This window comes from Idiotropiscis lumnitzeri, chromosome 18, assembly GCF_059441095.1.
Source record: "Idiotropiscis lumnitzeri isolate Australia: NSW breed Sydney's pygmy pipehorse chromosome 18, RoL_Ilum_1.0, whole genome shotgun sequence".
NCBI lineage: Eukaryota > Metazoa > Chordata > Actinopteri > Syngnathiformes > Syngnathidae > Idiotropiscis > Idiotropiscis lumnitzeri.
The window spans coordinates 5,033,932-5,058,412 of record NC_142408.1 but is presented as its reverse complement, the minus strand read 5'-3'; the positions used below and the strand labels follow the sequence as shown (position 1 = coordinate 5,058,412).

Sequence of the window (24,481 nt, the reverse complement as noted above, 5' to 3'; positions counted from 1 at the left end):
ATATTCTGAAAAATACAAATTACATAGTACATTTGTTATATTAAAATATTTTAATCTAAAAGTATTTGATACTTTCATGCAAAAAATATTTTTAGCAGATATAAAACATGCATATAAAAACAAAAAATATTCTAAAATAATCTTATTTTAACTTTATTCTAAATAAAAAAAGGTTAATATTTTACTTTAAAAATAGGAACTAAATAGCATCACATCTTTTAAAATATTTGATACAAAAACATCTTATATATTATTCTAAAACACTAGAACTGAGTTATTAATTAAAACGTTTGCTGCTGCATTGGGCTTATGGCGGCTTGCTTTGCCGTCGGGAATGAGCACCCTGGATTCTATGCTATCCTGGTGGCATTCCTGAGCATCACATTCTCACTTTTATTAGCACAGCTCACACTTGGCCACCTGTCACTGATATTAACGCTAAATAATCACTGCTTCACTATCTTTGGCACCAGACGCTACTATTAATACCACAACGGTGCCAATGTCACCGTGGCGCTCTAATGGGACCATTTGTCAAGCGAGGACTGATCTTGATGAGCTTTGCTATTTGTGTTTATTGAAAAATATTCAGCTGTGTGAAAGGAAATGTGCAAAAAAAAAAGTGAATTTCTACATTCCGAGGTGAAGCCCGATTGGTCACATGATTTATGCTCACTAAAGCAGAGTCGAAATTTAATTAAAATTTCAGGTCGCGTAAACGTCACAAGTTCAGTCCCGTGGCCTGCTTTTTGAATTTTAGATTAGATTGAAAATAAATTGAATAATAATAAAAAAAAAATGCACACCATAGTGAGAAATGGCTCCAAAGCAGAAACCACCAAAATGTAAGACATTGGTGACTCCAATCGAAAAAAAAAAATAAAAAAAAATAAAAAAAACGACAGCAATTTGTTAAGAGCGGCTAATCATGGTGAGCAGGCCGAAACCCGGTCGTGGCGAGTAACTGGGTGGGGGAGCGTGTAGGTGATCATGTTCACGTGGGGCTAGTGGGTGCTTTTGGCTGGCGCGTGGTCCTCAGCTATTTTTATCAGAATTCCAAAAGGACAGCTGTCATCCTCGCAAGTGTCTGTGAGACTTTCCTGCATTTTCCATCGCAACCTTGACAAGGCGAGGGCGAGGATTAAAGGAGTATTGTGGCTCCAAGATTATGTTCTTAAATTTGAGGTATTATGCAAATTGGAAAAGAAACGTTTAATGCTGCGCGTGCAGACGAGCTCCGAAGACCAAAGTCTTCATGCGTGATGATGATAATGTGCAGTCGTCGTGCTCATAATTTAAGAGACGAACGTGTAAGATGTGTACTATTCTTTATAAAAATTTATCATTTCTAGATGAAACGATGAGGAATTCCAGAATATCACGATCATTAAACAAAAGTTCAGTCATATTTTGCCCCCAGATTCTGCCAGGCTACGTAAACTTATGAGCACAATTTTATATTTACGGCTCCCGTCTGTTCACTTCCATTTGAAACCGGCTGGGAATGTCCACATTTTGGCAGGTGGCAATTCCAAGTCCTATAATGACCCTGACATTCCCCAAACGCCAAACATAACTTCCGCTATGCCTTTTGGGTGGGGTAAGAAGGTGTGGTGGTTTTTTTTTTTAACCGTGTTTTGTGTCCTCGATCTGCCGATATTATACTTTTGGTCGCAATTTTTTGCCTTTTGAGGTAACATTTTCTCCGCTTTCGGACGCAGTCCGTTCAATGGCGGACAAAAATCGAGCACACAATTTTTCACCTACTGAAGTAGCTCTGAGAGAGAGAGAGATAAAAAGTAAGACAAAAACATTACTATATCGGTAATTATTGTAATTACATGAAAGAATATTACATGTAAAAAAATACAACATAGAATTTGTTTCGGTGAAAATACTGTTTTCCTTATGGTTCCCTTCAAATTTTATGTATACATTTGAGGCAAGTCTGCCTAAAATACTGAAGTCCCAATAATCAGAACTATTTTTTTCCCGCAGCTTTCCAATGAAAATGATGGCTATCAAATTTGCTACTAAAAGAAATTATTTACCCACATATGAAATGATTAACTCATTCACTACTAGCTGAGTAAGTTTAAAAAAAAAAAAATCTGTAAATGAGAAGAGTCGGGCGTTTACCTTCAAAGAATATTTGACAATCACAGCCACACAGCAATATATGCGGAAAAAAAAACTGAATTAAAAACTGGTCATGTGACATTTTTTTAATCAAGGAAATGGATCTAAAATTTGTTTATAAATGTCTTTGATTTTCCCTTCCAAGCGATAGAAAAACAGCCTGCGAGCAGAAAATCAAGTAGCATTGAGGGCTTTGTGTGGCGTCAGTAAAACTAGCTTCGCCAACCGGCAAACGTTTGGGAATTTGATCTGAAAGAAACAAGAAATTGGAGAAGGACATTATTCAAAGTCCAATTGGATGTGTATACTCCTTGACTTTTTGGGGATAAATTGTAAATGTTAAATAACAAAAACACTGAGAAATCTAAAAACCATTGCAGGTCACGCCGGCAATTCCATTAGAAAGATACTAATCTGTTGATGAAGACTTACTGGTTCGTGGCGCCAAAGGTATTTCCAGAAAAGCCTGCAAACACAAATACATTGTTATACAGAATATATAAAAACACAAACAAATTGGCAGTACAAGTCAAACAATTAAATGCTGGTCGAAAAGCTGAGAAGAAAGTGAAGAAGAAAAAGTCGTCACCTCCAGGTTGTGGCTGCTGTCCAAAACCTGCAAAGCTGCTGGGCTGAGCCCCAAAACCAGGTCCTTGCTGGGCCAGCCCCCCGAATGACGAAGGGGCGCTCTGATTGGCTAGCGCCCCGAAGGATGACGCACCGGACGGCGAAGCAAAACTGTGGCATCGTGAGGAAAGTAAGAAAAAGTTTTTTTTTTTTATTCAAACAACGATCTGCCGTAGCCAATAATCGAGCAACTCTTTGAGATCGAAGGACTTGGATCTTGGACGCTGTGCAGTCCGACGGTGTGTTTAACAAAAGCACGACTTGAAGACGTAGACTGTGAACCAGCTTTACAACTCTCATCTTGTATCGACAGAATTTTTGGGACCAAAAGGGTTTCTTTTTTTAATCATGTGCGTCACATGTCACAAGTAGCACCGAACGACAACTGAGTTAGCTTTTTGCCATTGAGCCCTCGACTGGCTAACGCAGCGGTTCGAAACCAACAATCTTTGGTAACTTGCATTCGAGTCTTCCTGCGTGTGCTGTTTAACACAAAAGAGTTTCAAGTGTAGATCAGCATCTCGCCCTAGCTTGCTATCTAGATGCCAAATCGATGTTTGGTTATTTTCTAACAAAGTGTACAACTTTACGGAGCTTAAGAGGGGCTGATGAGACAAATCGCCCAAGCCTGGATTAAACCCACTAACATACAACATATATTTAGACGACTTTCACAAATAAATGTTAGCAAAGGCAGAAGGGCGTCAGATGGTGCGTGTGTGTACGATAACGGGGGAGGGGATCGGGAGGAGGGGGGTGAATATTAAGGTTTAAAAAAAAATAATAATCCCCTTGGCAGGACTCATGCCCATCAACTCATCAGCAAGCGGATCCGTGAGTATGCAAAACCCAGCGAGTGGGACAGGAAGTGAGACCATTTAATCCGTAGGCAGCGTGATCCCAGAGTGACATTATCGTAGGGGAATAATCTAGTCCGGCACAAATTTGGGTTGGTGGTCATGAAAATTGATATAGAAGCACAATAGTGATGAAGACAGGATTGTTGGTTTCATGTTGGACAACATGAGGGTGCTGCACTGAGGCTAAGGGCCCCGGCACAAATCTATTTTTTTTAACTTTACTTTTGTATTAGTCAAATTCAGTCATAAACAGAAGATCTCCTGTAAGCCAAAAGAAAACTCCTCATGCTTACCCAAATCCGCCCATATTGGAGGCGGCCGTCCCCTCTCCAAACACCTTCCCGGCGGAGGAGCCCATGGTGTTACTGAAGGAGGGACTGGTGCCAAACGCCGCAGTGGCGCCGAATGACGGCGAAGTGCCAAAGGCGGGGGGACTCCCGAACACGGGCGCACTGCCGAATCCGCCTGAATCGGGAAGCACAAATGACGGTGTGTTACATTTGATCAACAGTAAGACAATCCATTTTCGACACGGCATGTCCTTCGAGTCGATGAAATGAAACAGATGTCAGAAGAGAGGAGGTGCACAACCTGGACTGGGCACTTTCTCACAAGAATTAGCTAACAAATATCAAGCAATCAACATTATTGTATGAGTTCAATTTAATTCTGGTCAAATGGTGGTTTTCCCTTGTAAATTACATTTTACAAACATATTCGAACCAGAGACCTGCAGACTGAGAAGCAAATAAAAAAAAAAAGAAAACACTGCAAACTGTACAATACAAAACACTTTGTTCTCATAAAACGACACGTTTTTCCCAGAATGTCTTTTATCATAACTTTAAGAATGTATTCTTGAAAAAAAACTCGTTAATTCTTATATATTGCTGTCAAATATTCTCCGAAAAAAAAAACCCCATACCACTCTAATACTACTGGATATTTGTTTCATGGTATGCAGCCAAGATGTGCAAACTTGTCAAGCGTCTCATGGCGTGAAATGTGTGAGTTGCAGCGGGCTTAATGGCGGGTGTGCTGAAATTACAGCGCGCCTACCAGCATGCCCCAGTAAATAATTGATTGCGCTAATGTAACAAGATTACACTGGCTGCACGTAGCAGAGCGATCAGGCGATAGGGTGCCGGGGGGAAATACTAATATCCCGCTGAAAAACGGAGGGAGGGGAGGGGTGAGAGCCTGGAGGGATGAGACCAACAATGCTGCTTTGAAAGATAACATTAAAAGATAGAAGCTCATGTTGCATTTTTTTTTTTTTTTTAAACGAGGTCATTAGGCAGCATCCCCAGTCTAAGCGTGTTTGTTTGCTTGAAGCTATCAGGCCAATACGAATCAAACAAACGCCGGATTCACAGTCCAGCGCGACTCAACAAGACATTCAGCAACATTTGCGCTGAATTTGCAACGCATGAACACTTTATAAAATTTGCTGCTACAAATTGCCGCTATTTAAATGCCAAAAGATCTCACTCGCTTGTAGAAAGCGCTTGTGTGAATTTGTGTGTCCATGTGTGATGTCCCATCAGTTCATGCGAGCGTGTTATTTCGACGAGTGTGCGAGCTATCACTATTGATAAGACTCAAGTTGAAGGGGGCTTGTTGGTGGGGAATAATTTAGTTACTGAACGCAGTCATTTATGTTTAGGAAATATTGAAAATATTGAAATAGAACATAAAAAGAAGAAAACTCAAGAGTTCTACCCCTGTTCTTTGCGTATTTCCATTTTATTTTATTTATATCAAATTATTCATATGGTGTACGCCACTGGAAGGGGGGGAAAAAAAAAAAAACCCCTCTATACCTGTTGGCACGTGACATGCTCTCATAATTTTAGACACTAGATGCATGGTCATGATGGCATCAGCAATTACAAAAACCTTTTATAATTTGAAGTTTTTCGCTTAGAGGCAAGTGACCACGGAGCTTGGAATGTCATCAGGTTGCGACAGAAAGGTATAGGGGAAAAAAATGTTGGCTATGCAAGTCCTATCGAACGGCAGCATGACAGATCGTCAGACTCACCGTTCTTACGCAGAAGCAGATAAGGAGATGATAAGAGAGGAGGAAATGTCAAGAGATGGTGCTGCGTGAGGTTGCCAATGAACTGGTTGATCACGGGAACTTTGACAGTTGTTTTTAAAGTTATTTATGTATTAAATTGAGTTGCGTTTTATCAGAAAACAGACACAGAAGGGACTTTTTTCCCCCCACTGTTCTCTACTGATTGGATAGATAAAATTGTAAAAAAAATTGATAGTACCTGGTTTCGTTGGGCTGGCGAAGGATCCAAAGCCCTGGGAAGCAACACTCCCTGCGCCGGAACTGAAGGTCCCACTGGCTTTCTGCTCCCCAAAGGAGGCCTGTCCAAATCCCATGGATTTGCCTGCGGTACTACCAAAGAGACTGGGTGTAGCTGTGGGAAACCGTAAGAAAATATAAGTTTGAAAATAACAAGACATTCTTGATGGGGCAGTGCCTCATACCAGTCTGAGCGGGTTGCCCAAACCCTCCCGGGGAAGCAGTGGGACCAAATGGATTCTTGTTGGCGGCATCTTCACTCGGCTTGCCTCCCAAGCCGCTGAAGAGGCTGCCGCCTGGGGAAACGGCCGCATTGGTGGCGCTGGAACCGAACAGGCCTCCACCTGATGGCTGCTGCGGCTAAGAGAAAGTCGCACTCTATGTGAAGTTCAAAATATTTGATTTTTTATTTTATTTTCATAATTATTAAAAGAATTAAGTTACCCGTCCAAATACGCTGCCCGTATTGGCTGGCTGGCCAAACCCAGACGAAGCAGAGAATCCAAAGCCTAGAGTACATCCATTTATTTTCAAGTTAATCCAAGGATTAATCCTACCAAAACTCATAGCAATAACTTTGAAAAATACTGCGCTCTGCCCACAAATGGCAAAAATGCCTGAAAATAAAATCAAACCTACCTGACGGCTGACCAAAACTGAATCCCGTAGAGGAGGATGTGGTGGTATTACTGCCAAACAGAGACGCTTGTCCGAAAGTGGAGCTCTGTCCAAATGCAGATGTGGTGCTCTGACCAAACAGTCCGGCGCTGGTGCCGCTGGACGTGTTGGCATTCGTGCCCGTGCCGAAAGAAAAGGAACTGGCGTTGCTCGGCGTAGGTGCTCCGAAAAGGCCGCCGCCTCCTCCGGTGGTAGCAGCGCTGCTACTTGCTCCGAATGCCGACTGTCCGAAAGAGAAGCCGCTGGCTGTTGCGGTGTTGCTGGCGGGTTGGCCGAAGCCGCTCGGTTGGCCGAAAACCGACTTGCCGAAACCACCCCCGGTTGAAGTGCCGAAGGTAGACGAGCCAAACACCGAGGGGGCTGTGGAGACTGGCGGAGTTGCAGCAGATTGTCCAAACACAGTGGTGACAGTGGTGGTGGCGACGGAAAAAGCGGGGGTGCTATCCCCGATGGCGCTGGCTGCAGGGGCAACGGCCGGGTTGGCAGCAACCTCAGGGGCAGCTGTCACGTTGACGACGGGCGTCACTGCGGAAGAGCTGCTTTCCGTTGTCGTGGGTTGAGTGAAAATGGACCCGGGCTTCTCAGAAATGGACACCTGGAACACCGGCGGAGCTAGTTGGGGTGCAGGAACCGCAGGAGTGGCCGACGGGACGTCCAGGGTAGTGTCTGCCGTGGTGATTGGACCCGGCGTGGTTGCGTCCGTTGCAGAGACTGAAACGGACGCATCTGGAAGGGGATCAGGGTCTTTGATGGCGACGACATCCGGCGAAGGCTTGGGTGCTTCCAAGGGTGCGACGCATTCAACGGAACGCTCCGGAGATGGTTCTTTTTCATGCGACGATGGGGGCTCTGAAGGTTGCGGGGTTGGTTTCGGGTCTTCTAGTTCCGCAGGGGCTGCGAGGAGGCTGCTGAAAGACGTGTGCAGCGCCGAGGGAGGCGTATTGGACGTGGTCACGCAGAAGGTCAGCTTGGGGGTGGTCTCAGGAGGTTTGAACAAACTACCGGACTTGGACAAGTCCGCTCCCAAAGAGTCTCCCGCCGATTTTTGATCGCTGCCGAAGCTGAACTGTACCGTTCCTTTGCCAATTCCAGCTCCTCCAAAGGTGAAAGCGGAGTTAGCAGGAGTAGATTTGGCAGGGGAATCTTTAGCTTCTTCTCCTTGACCGACGCGGAGCCCGGAGAAACTGCCCAAAGTTTCTCCTCCGGTCGTTTTAGGGGGTTGAAGTTGCGTGGAAGCTGCGGTGGAAACAGGCACGGGCGTTTCCGAAGATGGGAGGGAAGGAGAGGTGGACTTGGATGACTCCTCCACAGCCTGACCGAATATCATCTTGCCCTTTCCACCAAAGGAGAACTCACTCACATCCTTCACTGAAGAGACACAAAGAAGATTTGAGTTGTAAAAATGACTTGATTGTTTTCATATAAACGATTGGAACTCTGGTCTTTATCCTTGGGGGCATTTTGATGACAGAATTGGAAAGGTTAAAAATTGTGGAAAAGAAAGTGTCATATGTCCTATGTAACACATTCATTAATACCTGGTGGGATTCCAACTGCCGGTGGGACTGACGCAAAACTGAAGCTTGATGGGCTGCAAAAGAAGAAGTCATTGTCGGAATAATAAAACAACGATGCTTGAAGTGAAATTTCATTGCACTGTTGCTCGCCCAGAACCATTATTTAGGAAAAAGACAAAAAAAAGATTAATCCCCCTTTGAAATGAATTGATTACATATATTTACATTAAACAAAAAACATTACATATTTTTCTTTCCAAGTGGACTTACGTTGACGTGAAGGAGAAACCTTTGCTGACACTTGAATCAGCGGAGCTAGCAGGCGCGGCAGATGAGTCGGACTGACCTGAATGAAACCCGCCCCAAAATGATAAATAGATATCGTATCGCAATCATCCAAATACGGGCATAACAACAAAGTCAGTGCTTTGAGAGAACTTTTAATTGTCCTCTCTGTTTGTGTCAAAACAAGAAATACAAAATATGACCAAATGGGCTCACCAAACATGAAGCTCGCTTGTGGAGCGCTTGTGCTTTCATTGGATGGCTTTGGGCCGGGATTCTGCTGAACAAGATTTCAAAAATGACATTTAAGACAAATTGCTTTGGTGACATAGATCAAAACATGTGGACGGGGAACCTCGCAAACACCCTTAACCACGAAGGGACACTAATAGGATTTTTTTTTTTTCTTACTCGCTTGGGCAGCACGGATGCAATTGAAGCAGGAACCTGTGGCGAAGCAGCGGCTGGGTCTGCTGTCGTCGAGCTGCAAAGAAGACAGAACGGGTATGTGTGAGAGTCGCGAGTTGTTTTCTACGTGAATAATTACACTACCGGTCTTGGTTAACACAAGTTATCTTTAAAAGGAGAACGTTGAGGAGATGCAGACTTTATGTGTAAGAGGAGGGTACCTGGTAATTGCGGGGGTTGACACAGGAACTCCTTTGTCCTTCAGCTCCTGGACATTGACCACCTGGGGCACGGTTTTTAAGGTAGACTCTGTCAAGGAGGTGCTGACGACAGCTGCAACAAAAAAAAAAAAAACTCATCAAATGCAAACATTAAAAAAGTGAGGTTGATCCAAAGGACTACATCACCACCCAGTGACTGCAAGAGATATTGGAATATTTGTGGATTTCAGGACTGACAAAATTCGACAAATAACTTCTGTCCAAAAAGTCTGTAAGCACTTAGGTTGTTCTAGTTAAGGTGCTGTGCATGTTAGCCTTACCCGTCTTCTGATTGGCCATCAGCCTGCGAAGGGCGGCGCTGGCTGCGGCTTGCTGAGCAGGGATGGTGACAGGTACGGTCCTCTCAGCGGGCGGCGCCCCATGCTTGACTGTTTTGGTGGCGAGGGCGGTGCTGTCAGCACCACTAAGGTTGATCTTATTGTTGGGAACTGTAATGAATGTTTGAAATGACGGGGAAAGAACAGCATAAGAATTTAATTATAGTTATGAATATAAGGTAATGTAATTGCATATCTAATTTGATTTAGATTAGGAATAGAAATTACTTTGAATTATTACCAAAAATGTTGAAATTTCAAATTACCATGAGAATGAATTTGTAATATGAGACTCGTGATGTAATATATGGCCCAAAAAAAAAAGATTTTTGATTTTCACAAGAATGAAATCCGACTTACTATTGCTCGCAATAGGGCTCAGTCTGAGGCCCAGGCCCGGAACCGTCTGGATTTTGCTTAGCGGTGTGGACTGGATGGCTCCGAAACCAGGCTGGATGGAGGGGGTCCTCACCACGGTGGGGTGTCGGGGGTACGAAGGAGTTGCAGCGGCCATGGGAAGGCGCTCGGGTTGCAGCTCCTCTTCCTCCTCCTCCTCCTGCTCCTCCTCCTCCACCTCTAAGAGAGGCAGGTGAGGCTCCATGGACTGCGAAAGGGATGAAGAGGTGCTCACGTCGTCCAGGTCTTCGTAGTATTTCGGCGACAGGAAGGCTGAGCGGGACAGGTTGGCTTGGCAAAAGAAAAGAAGATTAAGATTACAATAGGGATTTATCAATAATTTGTTTTAGGCAGAATGAGTACCTGGTGCAGTTGAGCGAACAGGAGGCATGTGCCCCTTGGAGAGGAAGTTACGCAGCTGGGACTGTTTAACTGGCGATATTTTGACTGGAAAAGAAACAAAGATTTAGAGCTCTTCCGTTGTCACTGATATACATAGTCACATGTACTCATTTCTACCTGGTGACGGTCGTTTGGCTTTTGCCGGGGTGGTGTCCAGCCGGGCCGTCAGCAGGGCATCCCTTAAACTGTCAAGCTCGCTTTCCATACTGACAAAACAAAACAGTGTAGCCTCAAGTTCAAAAGGGGATTGTTGATGTAATATTAAAAGTTGTAAAATATGTCCATTTTTTTTAATTATTTTTTTTTACAATAAACATGTCCGCTTTACTTCATTAGCTGAAGGTCTCAAAAAAATATATTTACCTTAAGCACCAGAAAATGTTTTTATTTTGCTCTTCTGCAACGGGAGGACTTTTCTTAAACTACTCTGTCATTTTCTTTTAATCAAGCTGTTGCTTTCGTAAAAGTAATCAAACAAGCACAACTACTGTACTCAAGAGACAAATGAACATCTCGATAAATCACGAGATGTTTGCATTGATCGCCACGTCACAAGGCTGTAAACGCTGTTCGGATTAATGCAGTGGCACATGGAAAGCGCATTTTAATTCCTTTTTGGCCAGGGGTTTAAACGTTCGGAACGATTTGATTAGGTTGTGATGCGACTGACTGACCTTGCAGAGGTGGGCGCGTTGCGGTTGGTCGAGGGAGGGTCCGTCTTGTTGTAGAGGTGCAGCGAGGTGAGCTCGTTGACCAGCTGGTCCAGCCGGTTCTTCTGCTGGTTGATGATGTACAAGTTGTTGGCCAACGTGGTGAACAGACCCTCGCGCCCAGGTACCACCATGTGTCTGCCGAGATGCAATGCCAGTTCAGGCGATTGCCAATTTGCTAAACGACGAGGGGAGTTTCGTGCATACTTTTTCTTCTTCTTTTTCTCCAAGTGCTTCTCCCATTCCACATCCAGAACGCCATTGACATCCTCCACGGCAAACATGACGTATTGGTAGAGCCGGCGAATCTCCTACATGGAAAGTGGACAAAGGATTTTGAGTTGGGTCTTCTGTGACCAAGTCAGTTTGAGTTCGAGCACGGATTGCAGATGTAGATTGTTAACTTTGTTTTTCAAGTTAGCTCGGCAGTTTGATAACGTTGTCAGTCGGCGCCAGTATTGACCGTCATTTTCATCCATCTATATGTGCCGTCTGACTAGAAGGCGAACCGAGCGACGATGCAGACTATTCTGCTAGCGTCACCCTCTAGCTCGCTGTCTGGCGTTTGGATGATTCTCAGATGGAGAGGATTTTTCTATGACTGATGTGAATTTTGTTCTCTGAGTGATGTGACAATTTGAGCTCATCGCTTTGTGATGTTCTGACAAGAAGTCCAGAAAATATGCAAACTGCTATGTTAGCGACGAGTGAGCCGATTTCAAATCCGGTATTTTCACCTTGAGCTGTTCCTCACTGCGTGGGTCCAGCGGCCTTTTGTACAGCAGTTGTCGGTAACTTCGGTCTCGGCTGAGCTCACTCTGGGACTTGGCTTCCTCAGCCCCGGCAAAACCCTCCAGTAAGGTGGTCTTCAGTGTGCCGATGTCGCCGTGCAAAGACTGGAGGAAATTCATTTTTAATGGATCCAATTATTCAACAAAATCACATTCCCAAACGTCTTACTTCTGTGGTTTCCTTAATCTCCAGGGTGAAAATGTTCAGATCCTCCGAATCTTTCCGAAGGTCTTTCATCTCCTCATTGGTTCCGACTTTAAAGTCGGCCATCGAACTCCTTGCTTTAAAATCCTCCAGTTCCTTTTGGAAGTGTGAAATCTGAGGAGCGTGTCAAAAGGCATACAATTAGAAATCGTACACAAGTTCGCTCGTAAACGTCAACCTCACCTCTTCGAGTATTCCAGTCATGATGGGATCCGTTTCATTCTTTGGCTGAGGTTGCTGCTTCTCCACGGGCTTTACCGTGACTCCGGCTGCCTGCAACAGGAGGCCAGAAAATCCCGTATGAGTTACAATTTAAAGCACAGACACGATAGTAACTTTGATGAAAAACAAAACAAAACAATAACATATTGTTTTCTGTTATGTAATTTCATTAACCGGTACTGATGATGTCAAAGGGGACGTCTTATGAAAATGTTACTTTTTAATGGCCAGTTTATAAACACTAAGATCAGTGGCTGCTTCTCCCTGGTACCCGAGGAGCTGTGGATCAATTATTTGGGGTCTTCTTGGTCTCACTGTGTCAAAATGTGAACAGCATGAAGAAGAGGACTGTTTAAATACCAATCGGAACTTATTTACTGCCATTGACGGCTAAAGACGTCAAAGATCCACTGTGTTTTTGTTTTTTTTTTAGGTCTTGTCTATGCATCGGAAAATCAGATTCTTTTCACATTTCAGATAGATTACTGCAATGCGCTTAATTTTGGAGTCAGCCAGCACTCCATTATGATTTTGTGTTTTAATTGACCTCTTTCAACGTCTTTGACAGTGTGGAATTAAAATAGTGCACATGATGCCTCATGCTTAAGTACAGCATGTACTTGTCCTTCCACAATCAAACCTGTGGGGTTTGGATGCGACCCTGGAGAGCTGGCGACGGTTTTTGGACTCCGGCAGGTGGTGTGCTTGCTTGAACTGGACGGACCGGGGCTGAAATAAAAGCGAAGAATAAGTTATGAGAAGAAGAACGGGGAGGAAGACAAACTAGTGAAAGTCAAGATGAGTGCTTACTTGACACTGTGGCTGGCTTGGTGGCGGTGGTGACAGCAGCCAGGGCAGGCACACCGCCGTTTGAGACGACACTTTTGTGCACGGGGGTCGTAAAGGAGAAAGACGGCGGAGGGGCTGCTGGAGCTTCTGCTGTTGATAACCTTGGGAAGACGGACACTGTTCATAGCACGAGCGCAACTAACAGCTGTTGACTGTTTACAGCTCAATTTTAGCTGTAGTTATTTTCATTAATTAGCAGAGGTCTTACCTTTCACTCAAATTGAGTTTGGCTGTAGGTACAGAAGGAGTGGCGAGGTTCTGGGGTGTCGGGACTTTGACTTTATTCGAAGGGGTGCTGAAAGAGAATGCAGAGGGGGCCGAGGAGGCTTCGGACGGAGGCTTGGCGCTGGAGAACGCAAACCCAGAGGACCCAGAGCCGAAAGGTGTGGACGAGCCCAAGGAGAAGGCGGGAGGGGCCGAGTTGCCGCTGACGGGGGGTAAGGAGAAAGCAAAGCCTGACGACGATGATGTAGACGCGGGGGCTGCGGGAGCAATGCTAAAGGGGGGCACAGCAGATGCCGAGGCGGCCACTGAAATCACGGCGAGGTTTGGGAAGGCAGACGGGAGTGGCGCGGCAGATTTGGGGGGCTGCGCTGCCAAAGCAACTGAAGAAGCGAAATAATCATTGATAACGTCCAGTACAACTTATTTTCTTTAACAACTCTGGTGTATAATCGTGATTTTCTTACCTGGCTTGGGCGATCTCTTGCCCTCCGTTGTGAGCGCAACACAGGTTGCAATCAGCTGCTTGACGCCGGCGTTGAGGTTAATCAGCGCAAAAGGACAAAGCAATCCCTCGGTAGACAACATGAGCAAAGTGGGAGCAGGGGGCAACGTCTTCTCGTCGCCTTGAAGAAAGGGAAACAACAAAATTGAGATTTGTTAGGAATCGGAATTGTCTAAATTCAAATGATGCCCAACCTTAGATACGTATACAGTATAAAAACATCCGACCCATATCGATCCCTCCTAATGACAACATGTATTAAACGACACAACTAGAACTTGAAATGGAATGGCTTGATTCTAACGGATGACTTAGGTTGTTCATGGCATTTAATGAGTTAGATAGCAGTCGGCACTTACTAATGCGGATTTCCTGCTGGCTGGTGTAGTCGATGGCTAAGCCGAGGGGCAGAGTGTCTTCACTGGTCTCAGAGACAGGCAGCTCAGCCCTGCTAGCGTCCTCCAACATCCATAGCTCCCAGATCTTAAAAAAATAAATAAATAAAAATTCTACGCCAACATGGCTGAGCGAGAGCAGAATACATTTCCCTGTTATTTGATTAATGGAAACATTATGAGGCACCTTGTCATCTTGTCTGGCGATGACGCTGACTTCGATTGAGGCTGCAGACGCGGCCAAAACAAGGTTCCTGAGCAAAGCAAAGCATGTTACTAAATGGTCAAAGTACAAGTTCTCCAATCAGGGTTTCAAGTCACTCACCAGTCTTCTATGTGATTAAGGAAGTAGTGGTGCTGTCGCTCCGTGCAGCAGCCATAAACGGTGTTGCTGAAGTTCAGGTACTTTGTTTCCACTTTTTCATCCTTTTTCTGTTGTAAAAATAAAATCCATCACCTTTGGCTCGATTTAGGATCAGCCATAATGTTTTGATTAAGACACCAAGTTCTTGTTTGTTCGGGCAACCGCGCAACTGACCGATGCGACTGAACTCTGAATGGTGTTTTAATATTCTTATCAAAAATGTCAACGTAAAACTAAAAATATATATAATAAAATATTTTTTTAAATTACAAAACATTTGGAAATTATTTCTAGAGCTAGACAAAAAAAATGTTGCTACATACGTGTATAGTGTATATATTTTGAAAAGTGCATTCAATGTAAAAGGTGACCTTATTTTATTTTTGATTTAAAAATCTGTCATTTAATGTATTTAAATAATAATCAAAAACATGTTTGATATTTTTTTCGCAATTTAAAATATTTAAATAAAGTATAATACATTTTTCTTACATAATCTATATCAACTTTTAATATTAGAATGAGAAGGTAATAGTGTGTGAAAGTTTTTGTGAAAATTTAATAGGCCTTTGAAATCCTGGTTGTGCGAAGAAGAAGCAGAAGCAACAATGGGAGTCATGGCAACTAACTTTTGATTAGCACAACAACAACAAGCACTTAAAAGGCAAATTAATTCACCATCTTTGGCTACAATGTGATGCAGGATTGTAGTTAGGGTAAGCCATTTTAGGATGACAATTCACCTATAGCAGGGGAGCTTGGAACGCATCAGATGCGTCAAGCGAGGGAACGTTATATAAAAATTCACGGCTACTTACAGGGATAGTGATCAACACGAGCTCGGGTGGGGTCTCCGGGGAGCCGTCGGCAGCAGCGTACACCACAGCAAACGAAAATGTCCTCAACCACAACACGTCGAGAACTGTGACAAAAAAGACAAAGGGGCGGCGATGACTATTTGAAGTGACATACATGGAAGACACGTGTATATAGAAGTTAAATTACCTTTGACTGGGTCATCCGAGGTGTAAAAGTGAGGACACGGAATCACTTTCTTCTCCTCAAGGGTCTTTTATACAATCAATCAGAATGACGGTGAGCAATATCATGTTTTTTTTTTCTTTTGAAAATGATTATTTGGACTTACTGGAGTATACTGGCTGACAGTGCCATTCATTTTCCCCACGGCGACCTGTTTTCCTTTGGGGCTCCAGCAAACTGGGGAAGTGACATCACAAAGACGCCAACATTAAGCTGCAGCCGTGACGTGGTTAAACATGTGAGGTGCCTTACTTACGGCACGTGACGCCGCTAGAGGCGGGGAGAGAGGCCTGAACTCGGACGTCGTCTGCAACATCCACGATGGACATACTGCCGTCGGATAGACACATGGCCAACATGGACGCCTGAGCGGGATTCCACTTGAGGTCCAGCACCAGAGTCTCTGGGGGCACTGTTGGCTGCCACGAGGCAAAAGGAAACTTCTGCGCTCGTGCCTGGAAAGAGCCCAAAATGCAGTTCAAACCACCGCTTTGCATAGAGTCAATTCCCGCTACTCCAAAAATTGGCGCCGCCCCGACAATGGTGCTTGGAACGTTATGTTAGCATTAAGCTAGCGGACGCTCGTTATATGCTATGTTGAAGAATTTTTGGGTTTACGGTAAATATGCAGTGTTTCATTATCTTTTGTTTTGTTTTAGGTGAATGTTTAGATGAATTTCATTACTGGGCAGCTACCAGCAGAGGGCGCAAGTAATTCAGGGCTTCAGAAGATTAGTTCTCATGTTTTAATCACGTTGGAGGTTGTGTCGCCTGCTTGCTTGCATTAATAGTTGGATCAAAACGCAGAGGGCACATGAAAGTCAGACACTAGACTAATTTGTCGTTTCATGGGACTTAGAAGATATAAAAGAATCATGTCGATAATGTAAAATGTGTTTTCATTCAGTCTCATGATGCACGTTACCTGGTTAACGAACGTGCGGACGTCGAAGAAGCTGACGAAAAGCGTAGTCTCCTCCGTGACGGCGCATACAGACAACGTAAGCTCGTCGCTGCTAAGAGCCAAGTTATGCAGCACCGAATCCACCCTCACCTCCACCAGTGGTAATATTCCATCGACTACAAACACAAAATGAACACATGAGATGAATTTGGTTTAAACTCGAAGCCAAGGTACCATTTTTATTGAACTTAAAGACCATTTCTACCTATTGTGTTGGAGTTGCCCTCCTCTTTGTCAGCGGCGAGGATATCTTGCGTGCGGTAGACCTTGAACATCCCGCCCGAGCCCACAAACGTCAGGCCAAACTTGTTGGAGACGGCGAGCAAGCTGGAGCGCTCTCTCTGCATTTCGCCTGACGGCTCAAAAACTTTGGCTTTCTTCATTTGACGGAACTGAAAGTCCTGGAAGCAAGAAGCAGACTTTCATAGAAAACATCCATTGTCCCCATTAGAGGTGCAGCCTATCCAAGCTGACTTTCTGCAAGAGGTGGGTTGCAAAACCAACGACAGGGCACAGCTAATTGAGCAATCGTTCACACAAACGGGGCGTTTCAAAACAATCGCTGTGCAAGTTCGGTTCAGTCGTATTTAACTTTTTGTACTATTTTCTTACATTTAAGTGCAGGTACACATATAGGGCCAGTACCAAATTTAGTTGTCATCGGTTCAAAGAATGCATGTCCAGGAAATAAGTATTAAAATTGGAAAGACAGCTAAAAAAAAAAAAAAATAGTAATAAAAAAATACTAAGTAAATATACCGCCAGTATCGCTGATAGTTTTTTGGAGGGGTGGGGGGGTTACTTGTCAAATAAGTTTGAGAATCATTGCCATAAAAATATAAGGCACGCAAGAATCGTACTAGTTAACAAAACGTTAAAAAAAGTTTTCCTTTGGGGAAAAAAAAAATAAAAATCAGACTTCAGGGGGAAAGAATGACATTTATAATGTAAGAAATCCAAACAGGCCAAATTTGACCATAAAACACTACACGAGAGTTGTTGGTTGGGGAAAAAGTCAAAGACAGCTAACATAACAAGCTAGCGTGCAACGAGTACTTTTAAACACTCAATGCTGGCTTAAAATAAAAGCAAAACTCCGTAAAAGCGATCGAGTAATGGTTCATTAAAAAAAAAATTCAAGTTGGAGTGCATTGACACGATTGTTTGAATGCTAGCGAACACCAGCTAGCTCATGCTAACGAGTTCAGGCAAGACCGAAAGATAACGAGAGCTTACCTTCATCTCCCTCTCGGGAGGCGAGTCAGTGTCGTCGCTCATTTTTAAGACTTCTTCTGGAATAAGTTGTTTTATTCCAAAATTCCTCGGCGAGGGTCAAATTGTCGAAGCGTGCCGCATTTGTCGGATAGCGTGACAGATGCAAACACGCAGCAGCGTCCGCGCGATTTCAGAAGAGCGACTTCGACGTCACATTGGAAGCAGGAAGAACAATCGATGCCGGAGATGATTAGTTTGACCGTCTTGCTCGTCAATAAAATATTTTAACCATATTAATTGTGAGTTGTATAATTGTTGTTATAAAATATATAATCATCCATAACCAATTATCAACTATGTATTCATAAAAAAAGTAAAATTGTGTTTGTCCCTAAATTAAAATTACAAATGCGTGACGACGAATAAATGCCGCCGGTGTTTTTCTGTCAAGCAGGCTGAACACGGAAGTAAAAAAAATATTTGTGACATAATTAAAACGTGCCAATTACTGAAAAGGGACTGCTGCGTTTTAATTCAAACGTAATAACTATAATCTTTATAATAACAAAAAAAAGTTTGTTTCTATTAAGAAAGCAGGATGAACAATCGATGTTGGATTAGGTTTTAGCTGTTTTATTTTATTTTTTTTATTTAAGCAGAACCGCATTTAACTACAAGAAAGGGAACAAAACAACCAAACCGCTCACTTTTGGGCTACTCTCCAAACGAAAACATGTTTCCCCACAAAATTTCAACTACATAATTGTTAGTTTGACAACACGATGGTAATAATAATAAAATATGTATTTAGTAAGAAAAACTTCTGTTTACAAATTTAAAACTTAGAGATTGTACTTAATGTGAAATAGAATGTGGTAAAATAAAAATGTACAATTACATGTTGACAAAAAAGGAATTCAGTTTGTGGTGAAGTAAGGACATTTTTATTAGAAAGCAGATTTTTCCGTATTGCATTGAAAGAAATCAGGAATCTTGGACTACACAACAGGTGATGGGACACACCATGATGGGAATGAACATTCCATTATTCATTTATTTTAATTTTTTAAATGCAACATCAAAAATGGCAATTTGCATTTTCTCTCTCATATATATATATATATATATATATATATATATATATATATATATAATTTTTTTATTGATGCTGGAATCAGAAGGCGCATAAACATTTTTAAAATGTAAAAGCAACACTGAAATTGTCCCATTCGAGATAGGTCCAAGCTGGCTAATGAAGAATGTCCTCGATTAAAATGTGGAGTTGCATGATAAAAGTCTTTTTTTTTTTTCCTCTCTCCGTGTTGAGGTCAGCCTAGTGGAGCTTTTAATAAGTCCTGGTCCAAAGCACCAAGGAATCAGTCCCAAGAATCAGTCCTCCTTGATCATTTTCACGTCTCTCCCAAGATCGGCAAAAGAGGAGGATGACTCGGCAAAAAAAAGCGAGAGCACAGCAGTTCACGTCGTGTCCTCCCAGAGTGCATCCACACATCCTGATTGTCAGCGCTCGGAACACATGGCTTTAAAAAAGGTGCAATTTTCTCATTTTTCCATAACACTCTCTTGTGGGTTTTTTTATTTCATTTTTTTTACTCTAAATCAAAGCAGGATTTCCCAAACTGAGACCCGTCCAAAATTGGGTTTAAAGGATTTTTTCTTTTAAGGGAGAAGTTAATGAACTTCCCGCATGAAATGTCGTTGCATATTTAACTAACACGTTGTTTATTTAGAAGGCGAGGCTAAATATGACCAAAAGTGAGGCCTGGGGACTAAAAATTTAGTCTTTTTCTTCTTTGGATCAAATTTGTGATTAATTAATTACTTTTTTAAATCATAGGGACCATTAAACAGGGTTAGCCAAAGTGAAGCACAAAGACCAAAAACTGATTTAACTCATTCACTACCAGCGTAGTATATAAAAAAAAAAAAAAAAAGGATCTTTGACGTCTTTAGCCGTCAATGGCAGTAAATGAGTCAAGTGACATTATTTGGGGGAGGATTGCTTCAGCGATTATCAGAGCAAAATACTGTTGCATAGTTTTTTGGTCATTCTTAAAACATGCTGCACTACAACATTCAGTTCAGCAAATTTTAGTGCGATTAATTCGCATTCAGTCGCAAAGAAAGCTTCCTGGTTAGACACTTCCTGGCATTTATTTTAGCCCTTGTTCAAGTCATTGAAGTTTGTACGATTTTACTTAATTACTGATGTATAAACCCTTTACATGCCAAAACTGAGGTCTGGGTACATATTGGGAGTATTTATTCATCCTGTTCAATCTCATGACAAATGATATTCACTGATTCCTTCAATTACTCTAAAAACAGTTGGTTAAAAAATTTGGGTGACAAAGGGACCAACACTTAGTGGGTTATTCATTTTCAGACAATTTGGGCAAAAAATAAATAAGCCTCGGAACAAACCAAAATGTGGTTGTTTTGTACAACGGTTCTCGTGAAGTTGGGTCAAATGAAATCACCCCCCCCCAAAAAAAAAAAAAGCTGTCCTTTTCGGACTCATATCGGGTTATTTATGACCTCCTGTTAAGTTTCCAAACAAAAATTGTGGAATTTCCCAAGCCTCAATTGAAAGTCATTTAGTGATGGCGTTCATAAAATTTCAAGAATATTTTGATAAAGACAGGGTTGCCCAAACCGAGGATATATATATATATATATACATATGTCAACGGCACAATAATTTGTCTTTCCCATGAAGAAGCGCGTCTCGGGCTGTTTGGGAAATCCTGCCTGAAATCACTCTAAAGTGCTGGACAAATACATACACATTCAAACATTTTAGTGCATTTTTTGTTTTTTTTTTCCTCAAAAGTCTGCTCAAGGTTCAAATGCACCACCAGGGAGTTATTCGACGTACATTTCCCCGCGCTCTCGTCCCACTGTACACAAAAAACATTCACAACAACAAAAAAAAAAAGGCCCAACAAAAGTGTTTGCTGTGACGAGAAAAGAAGAGGAGGAAGAATAGAAGCCAGCCTGTTGCAACACTTCACAGTCTTGTGTTGAAAGTAGCGTTAATACACGGTGCATAAAAAGGTCAGAGGTTTCATCAGGTTCGCTTTGAATGGCATGCTTTTGGATGGTACAAGCGCTCCCTCGTTTTGCATAACGTTTTTTTCTTCTTTTTTTTTTTCTGAAGCCTTATACCGACCGCCCTTTTGTTTTACGTTAACGATGAACAAGTGAGTGAGAAGTCATCAGAAAGGGGAAGGGAGGAGCATGAGCAATTTAAGTGGATCGGAGGAAAAAAAAAATCTTTCAGGGTTTGTTTTGTCTTTCAGTCAGTACGTTTGTCATGACATTCTTGGGTTATCGTGACAATAAAAGTGAGGAAACGTGATTCTCAAAAGGTATGTGTTCTTTAAAGGGTGCTCTCGACCGGATACCGCGTCACGATATGATGCACATGAATCTGGGTTATTATTTTGCTAATGTTTGGTGATCGGAGTTTGTCAAAATACCGAAAAAGTACTTTTTTTTTTTTTTTTAATTAATCAAGGGGTTAAAAAAAAAACAAAAAACATGAAATCATGAGGAATATTTAGATTTTTGATTCATAATGCCATATAGTGAAGTGGTACCACTGCTTTTTTTTGTACTGATGACCACTCAAGTGATTTTTTTTTCTCCTTTAAAAAACACGATCAAACATTGTTGGGGGGGGGGGGGGACATTTTAGCTCACAATTACAGTTTTAGTAAAAAAAAAAAGAAAAAAATGTATTGAATTCAGTCATACAGTCTTGGTGCACATCAGTGACGCCCACACAGTCACAGTCTAAGGCACAGCTTCACACTCCTTTACCACAGTGTAGCATTTCCATAGATTCTTTTTTTTTTTTTCATAAATCATTCATCTTACTTGATTTGATCGTCCATTAAAATAATGGGTGGTGTACAAAAACGCAGTCAATTAAAAGATGGCTCACAATTTTCAACGTAAGGAACCCAAACTGTATGAAGATTTAAAAAAAAAAAAGATTGCTAATCCAATTATTAACAGGCAATTTCCAATGAACTTCAATATTTCCTCAAACAGTGGCCAAGGGTGTTTAATGACTCAAACGGGAGTATCATTAAGCGACTGTCAGCTTTTGAGGTACTATTGGGAGTCAGCCCCCTTTTTATACTGCCTTTTCCTCGACATTTTTCTTTGTTGGTGCAGTTTATACAGAAGAGTGACAGAAAAAACAAAGAATAGGAGGGGATGAAACAGACCCGGTCATTTTCCGCATTTAGAGGTAGTAGCAGAGCTGTAAAACCCCTTTCACATTGCCTGAAACAAAACTTTCTTCCGTCTATTTATTTTCAATTCAGTATAACCAGAATAGACCAGGGAGACCAAAGTTAACCAGACAATTTTCCGCCTATGGAGGTAGTATCAGATTGATAATCGCTAAGGTGGGATGGAACCTGCATTAAAAGTCCCTCTGTCAAAAAGTCGCTTCTGATCAATTTCTTTGTTCGGTATGATCGGAACGCACATGGGCTAAGATGACCTGGCAATTTTTGGGCTTTGGAGGTAGTGACAGAGGCGGGTTACCACCTGTCTGTGAAGCCCTTCTGCCTGTAAAGGATGTGCCCCCCCCCCCAATCCACCTTTTTTCCATTTCTTTGTTCAGTTTGAAGGGAACTGACACGGAATGAGGAGACGGAAGTCAACCTGGCAAACTTCCGCCTTTGGAGGTAGTAGACCCATAGTTGGGCTGGACTGCACCTGTTTAATAAAACACTGCCATCCGTTGTCCTTTTTCATATTTTGGGTGGGGATGAGAAAGTCAGGTCTGGAATATTCCACCTTCAGAGGTAGCATGAGAGTCCTCACATTGCCTTTAAAAGCATTTTTTTTTTTTCTTGCCTTTTTCTCTTACTATGAATTGAACCAACAATGAATGAAGGGTGGGGGGGGGCAAAGACAAAAGAGCAATTTTCTGCCTTCGGAGGTAGCATCAGCCATAACAACCTGTGTTAAAAGCTGTAATTTGTCCGCCTTTAGTCTGTCTTTTCTTGTGTCGATTCTGTAAAAACGGCACCAACATGAAAAGCATTGCACGCATTTGCTTTTTCCAAAGTTTAGAAACCGGCAGTGAATGAACTGCTTTTGACGCTCAAAATGACTTGGCAGCTCGAACATCAGCACAAATCAGAGGGGAGGCCATTATTTGAGGAAATATGCGGGTGCATCTCAAATTAGGCTATGGCATTGATTTCAGTAGTTCTGTAGAAGAATAGAAGCTCATATAGATTCATTCAACACTTTGGTAATACTTTTCTGAATGCCAATTCCTAATTTCAAAACCAGAAATCTTTTTTTGTTTAAATATATAATATTGTAATTGCATGAAATGTTGAATTTTGTTTTTGTCAGCTGAAATCTATCATAATCAATATTTAATAGATATTATCAATATCCATATATAGATTGAATTACAATTTCGAAAATAAATGACAACAAAATTACATGTCATTTCAGGAGTGCTAAAGGCAGAAGCCCCTCGCTCAAATTTTATCAGGTGGTGGGGGAGGGGGGACTGACATTTCCCCCTCTTGGAAGACCGTTCAGGAACATTGGCTCAAGCAGAGCTAACGTTTACATTCATCCGAGCCTCTCAGCCATTCTAATCCGACGATAGCCCTGTTCTAAGCGACACGTAAAACAAAAACAAAGAAAAAAAAACAAAACTTCGAAGACACTGTAAACATCATTTTACATTATGACCCTATTAGTGCAATTGCAAGCCTGTACTGCGTGTGCAGGACCATCTTAAAGCTCGCCTTCTGATAACCTTCCAAATGGCACGTCTTTTTGGAACAAACAAACATATTCGGGGTATAACAATTGTTTTTCGCATCCGGGGGGGGGGGGGGGGGGGATTTTTCCATACACTTGTTCCTCTGCTAATCTTTTTGTGGGGGAGTAAATGATAATTTCACACAAAATTAGGGCATGAATGAGTAAAACAGGCTAGAATTAGATGGCATGGAAATAGAAAAGTGCACGCATAAGACAAATAAACAGCTCTTAAAACATTTTCTTTCCAGCGGGACAACTTTTTCAGTCTCAGATTCAGTCACATCTTGCTCCAAATGATTTGGGAAAAGTCTTTTTAGAGTGCAAATGCAGTATGCTAGCTGTGTACCCACACAAAACAGGATGGAAGGCGGACTACGTGGACGTGAAGGTAAAACGAGGGGCGTATCTCCGCAAATCGTCTCGCCGCCCGTCGGGGGCGGGCCGGCGGCGCGCGCCGTTGATTGTGTTAAACACAAGTCACTTCTGGGTCACACCCAAGTGACGACACAAGAGCGCGCCGAGGTAAGAGCTTGTAAGAAAATACAATTAAAAATTATCCCTAAACAGTCATTTGCGTGGATGATACTTGCAGTTCTTTAAAGATCGCTTGTTAATCGTCCATCCTTGGTACTCGTGCATGCAATGTAACATTTAGTGCATGGTCTTTTAGCCCAAGACAAGATTATTGGACTACAAAAGCATTGTTGCAGTGCGTAGATATTTTTCTTTTTTTCGTTGCGTTGTCTAGCATTTATACTGTATGTATTCACTGCGCGTGCGTGCGTGTGTGTGTGTGTGTGTGTGTGTGTGTGTGGTCGGGAAGTGCGGTCCAAAAGCAGACGTAGGCATCGTCACATTTTTAAACAATCCAGAAAGGCATGGTTGTATACCATAGGGCATCATCTCATTGTGATTATGTACATCATAAGTCGCATA

General features: G+C 42.4%; 1 protein-coding gene across 2 annotated transcripts; it reads right to left on the bottom strand.

Annotated features, from left to right (window-relative positions):
• Positions 1 to 2,210: 2,210 nt before the first annotated feature.
• nup214 (nucleoporin 214) lies at positions 2,211 to 17,951 on the bottom strand. 2 transcript variants are annotated; one of them, XM_088281732.1, is made up of 36 exons: positions 17,735 to 17,951; positions 16,704 to 16,899; positions 16,460 to 16,614; positions 15,791 to 15,989; positions 15,641 to 15,711; positions 15,499 to 15,562; positions 15,312 to 15,415; positions 14,455 to 14,561; positions 14,317 to 14,383; positions 14,094 to 14,217; positions 13,697 to 13,855; positions 13,216 to 13,612; positions 12,969 to 13,108; positions 12,799 to 12,887; positions 12,120 to 12,209; positions 11,901 to 12,050; positions 11,678 to 11,836; positions 11,148 to 11,251; positions 10,905 to 11,078; positions 10,348 to 10,436; positions 10,192 to 10,275; positions 9,793 to 10,119; positions 9,376 to 9,543; positions 9,056 to 9,167; positions 8,838 to 8,910; positions 8,643 to 8,706; positions 8,412 to 8,487; positions 8,163 to 8,215; positions 6,586 to 7,992; positions 6,391 to 6,455; positions 6,132 to 6,306; positions 5,909 to 6,061; positions 3,920 to 4,091; positions 2,729 to 2,877; positions 2,572 to 2,605; positions 2,211 to 2,388 (listed from the first exon to the last, which is right to left on the bottom strand). In XM_088281732.1, the coding sequence occupies exons 1-36, from the start codon at positions 17,774 to 17,776 to the stop codon at positions 2,352 to 2,354; spliced, it is 5,829 nt and encodes a 1,942-aa protein (XP_088137858.1). In that variant the 5' UTR covers positions 17,777 to 17,951; the 3' UTR covers positions 2,211 to 2,351. The 2 variants fall into 2 exon arrangements, with proteins under 2 accessions (XP_088137858.1, XP_088137859.1); XM_088281733.1 differs by having other exon boundaries at positions 8,643 to 8,703.
• Between the last annotated feature and the right edge of the window lie 6,530 nt (positions 17,952 to 24,481).

Coding starts and splice junctions, on each gene's coding strand:
- nup214 (XM_088281732.1), bottom strand. CDS start 17,776: ATGAGCGACGACACTGACTCGCCTCCCGAGAGGGAGATGAAG. Junction 13,109..13,215: donor AAACTCAATTTGAGTGAAAG/GTAAGACCTCTG, acceptor CGTCTTCCCAAG/GTTATCAACAGCAGAAGCTC. Junction 6,062..6,131: donor TGGGCAACCCGCTCAGACTG/GTATGAGGCACT, acceptor GGTTTCCCACAG/CTACACCCAGTCTCTTTGGT.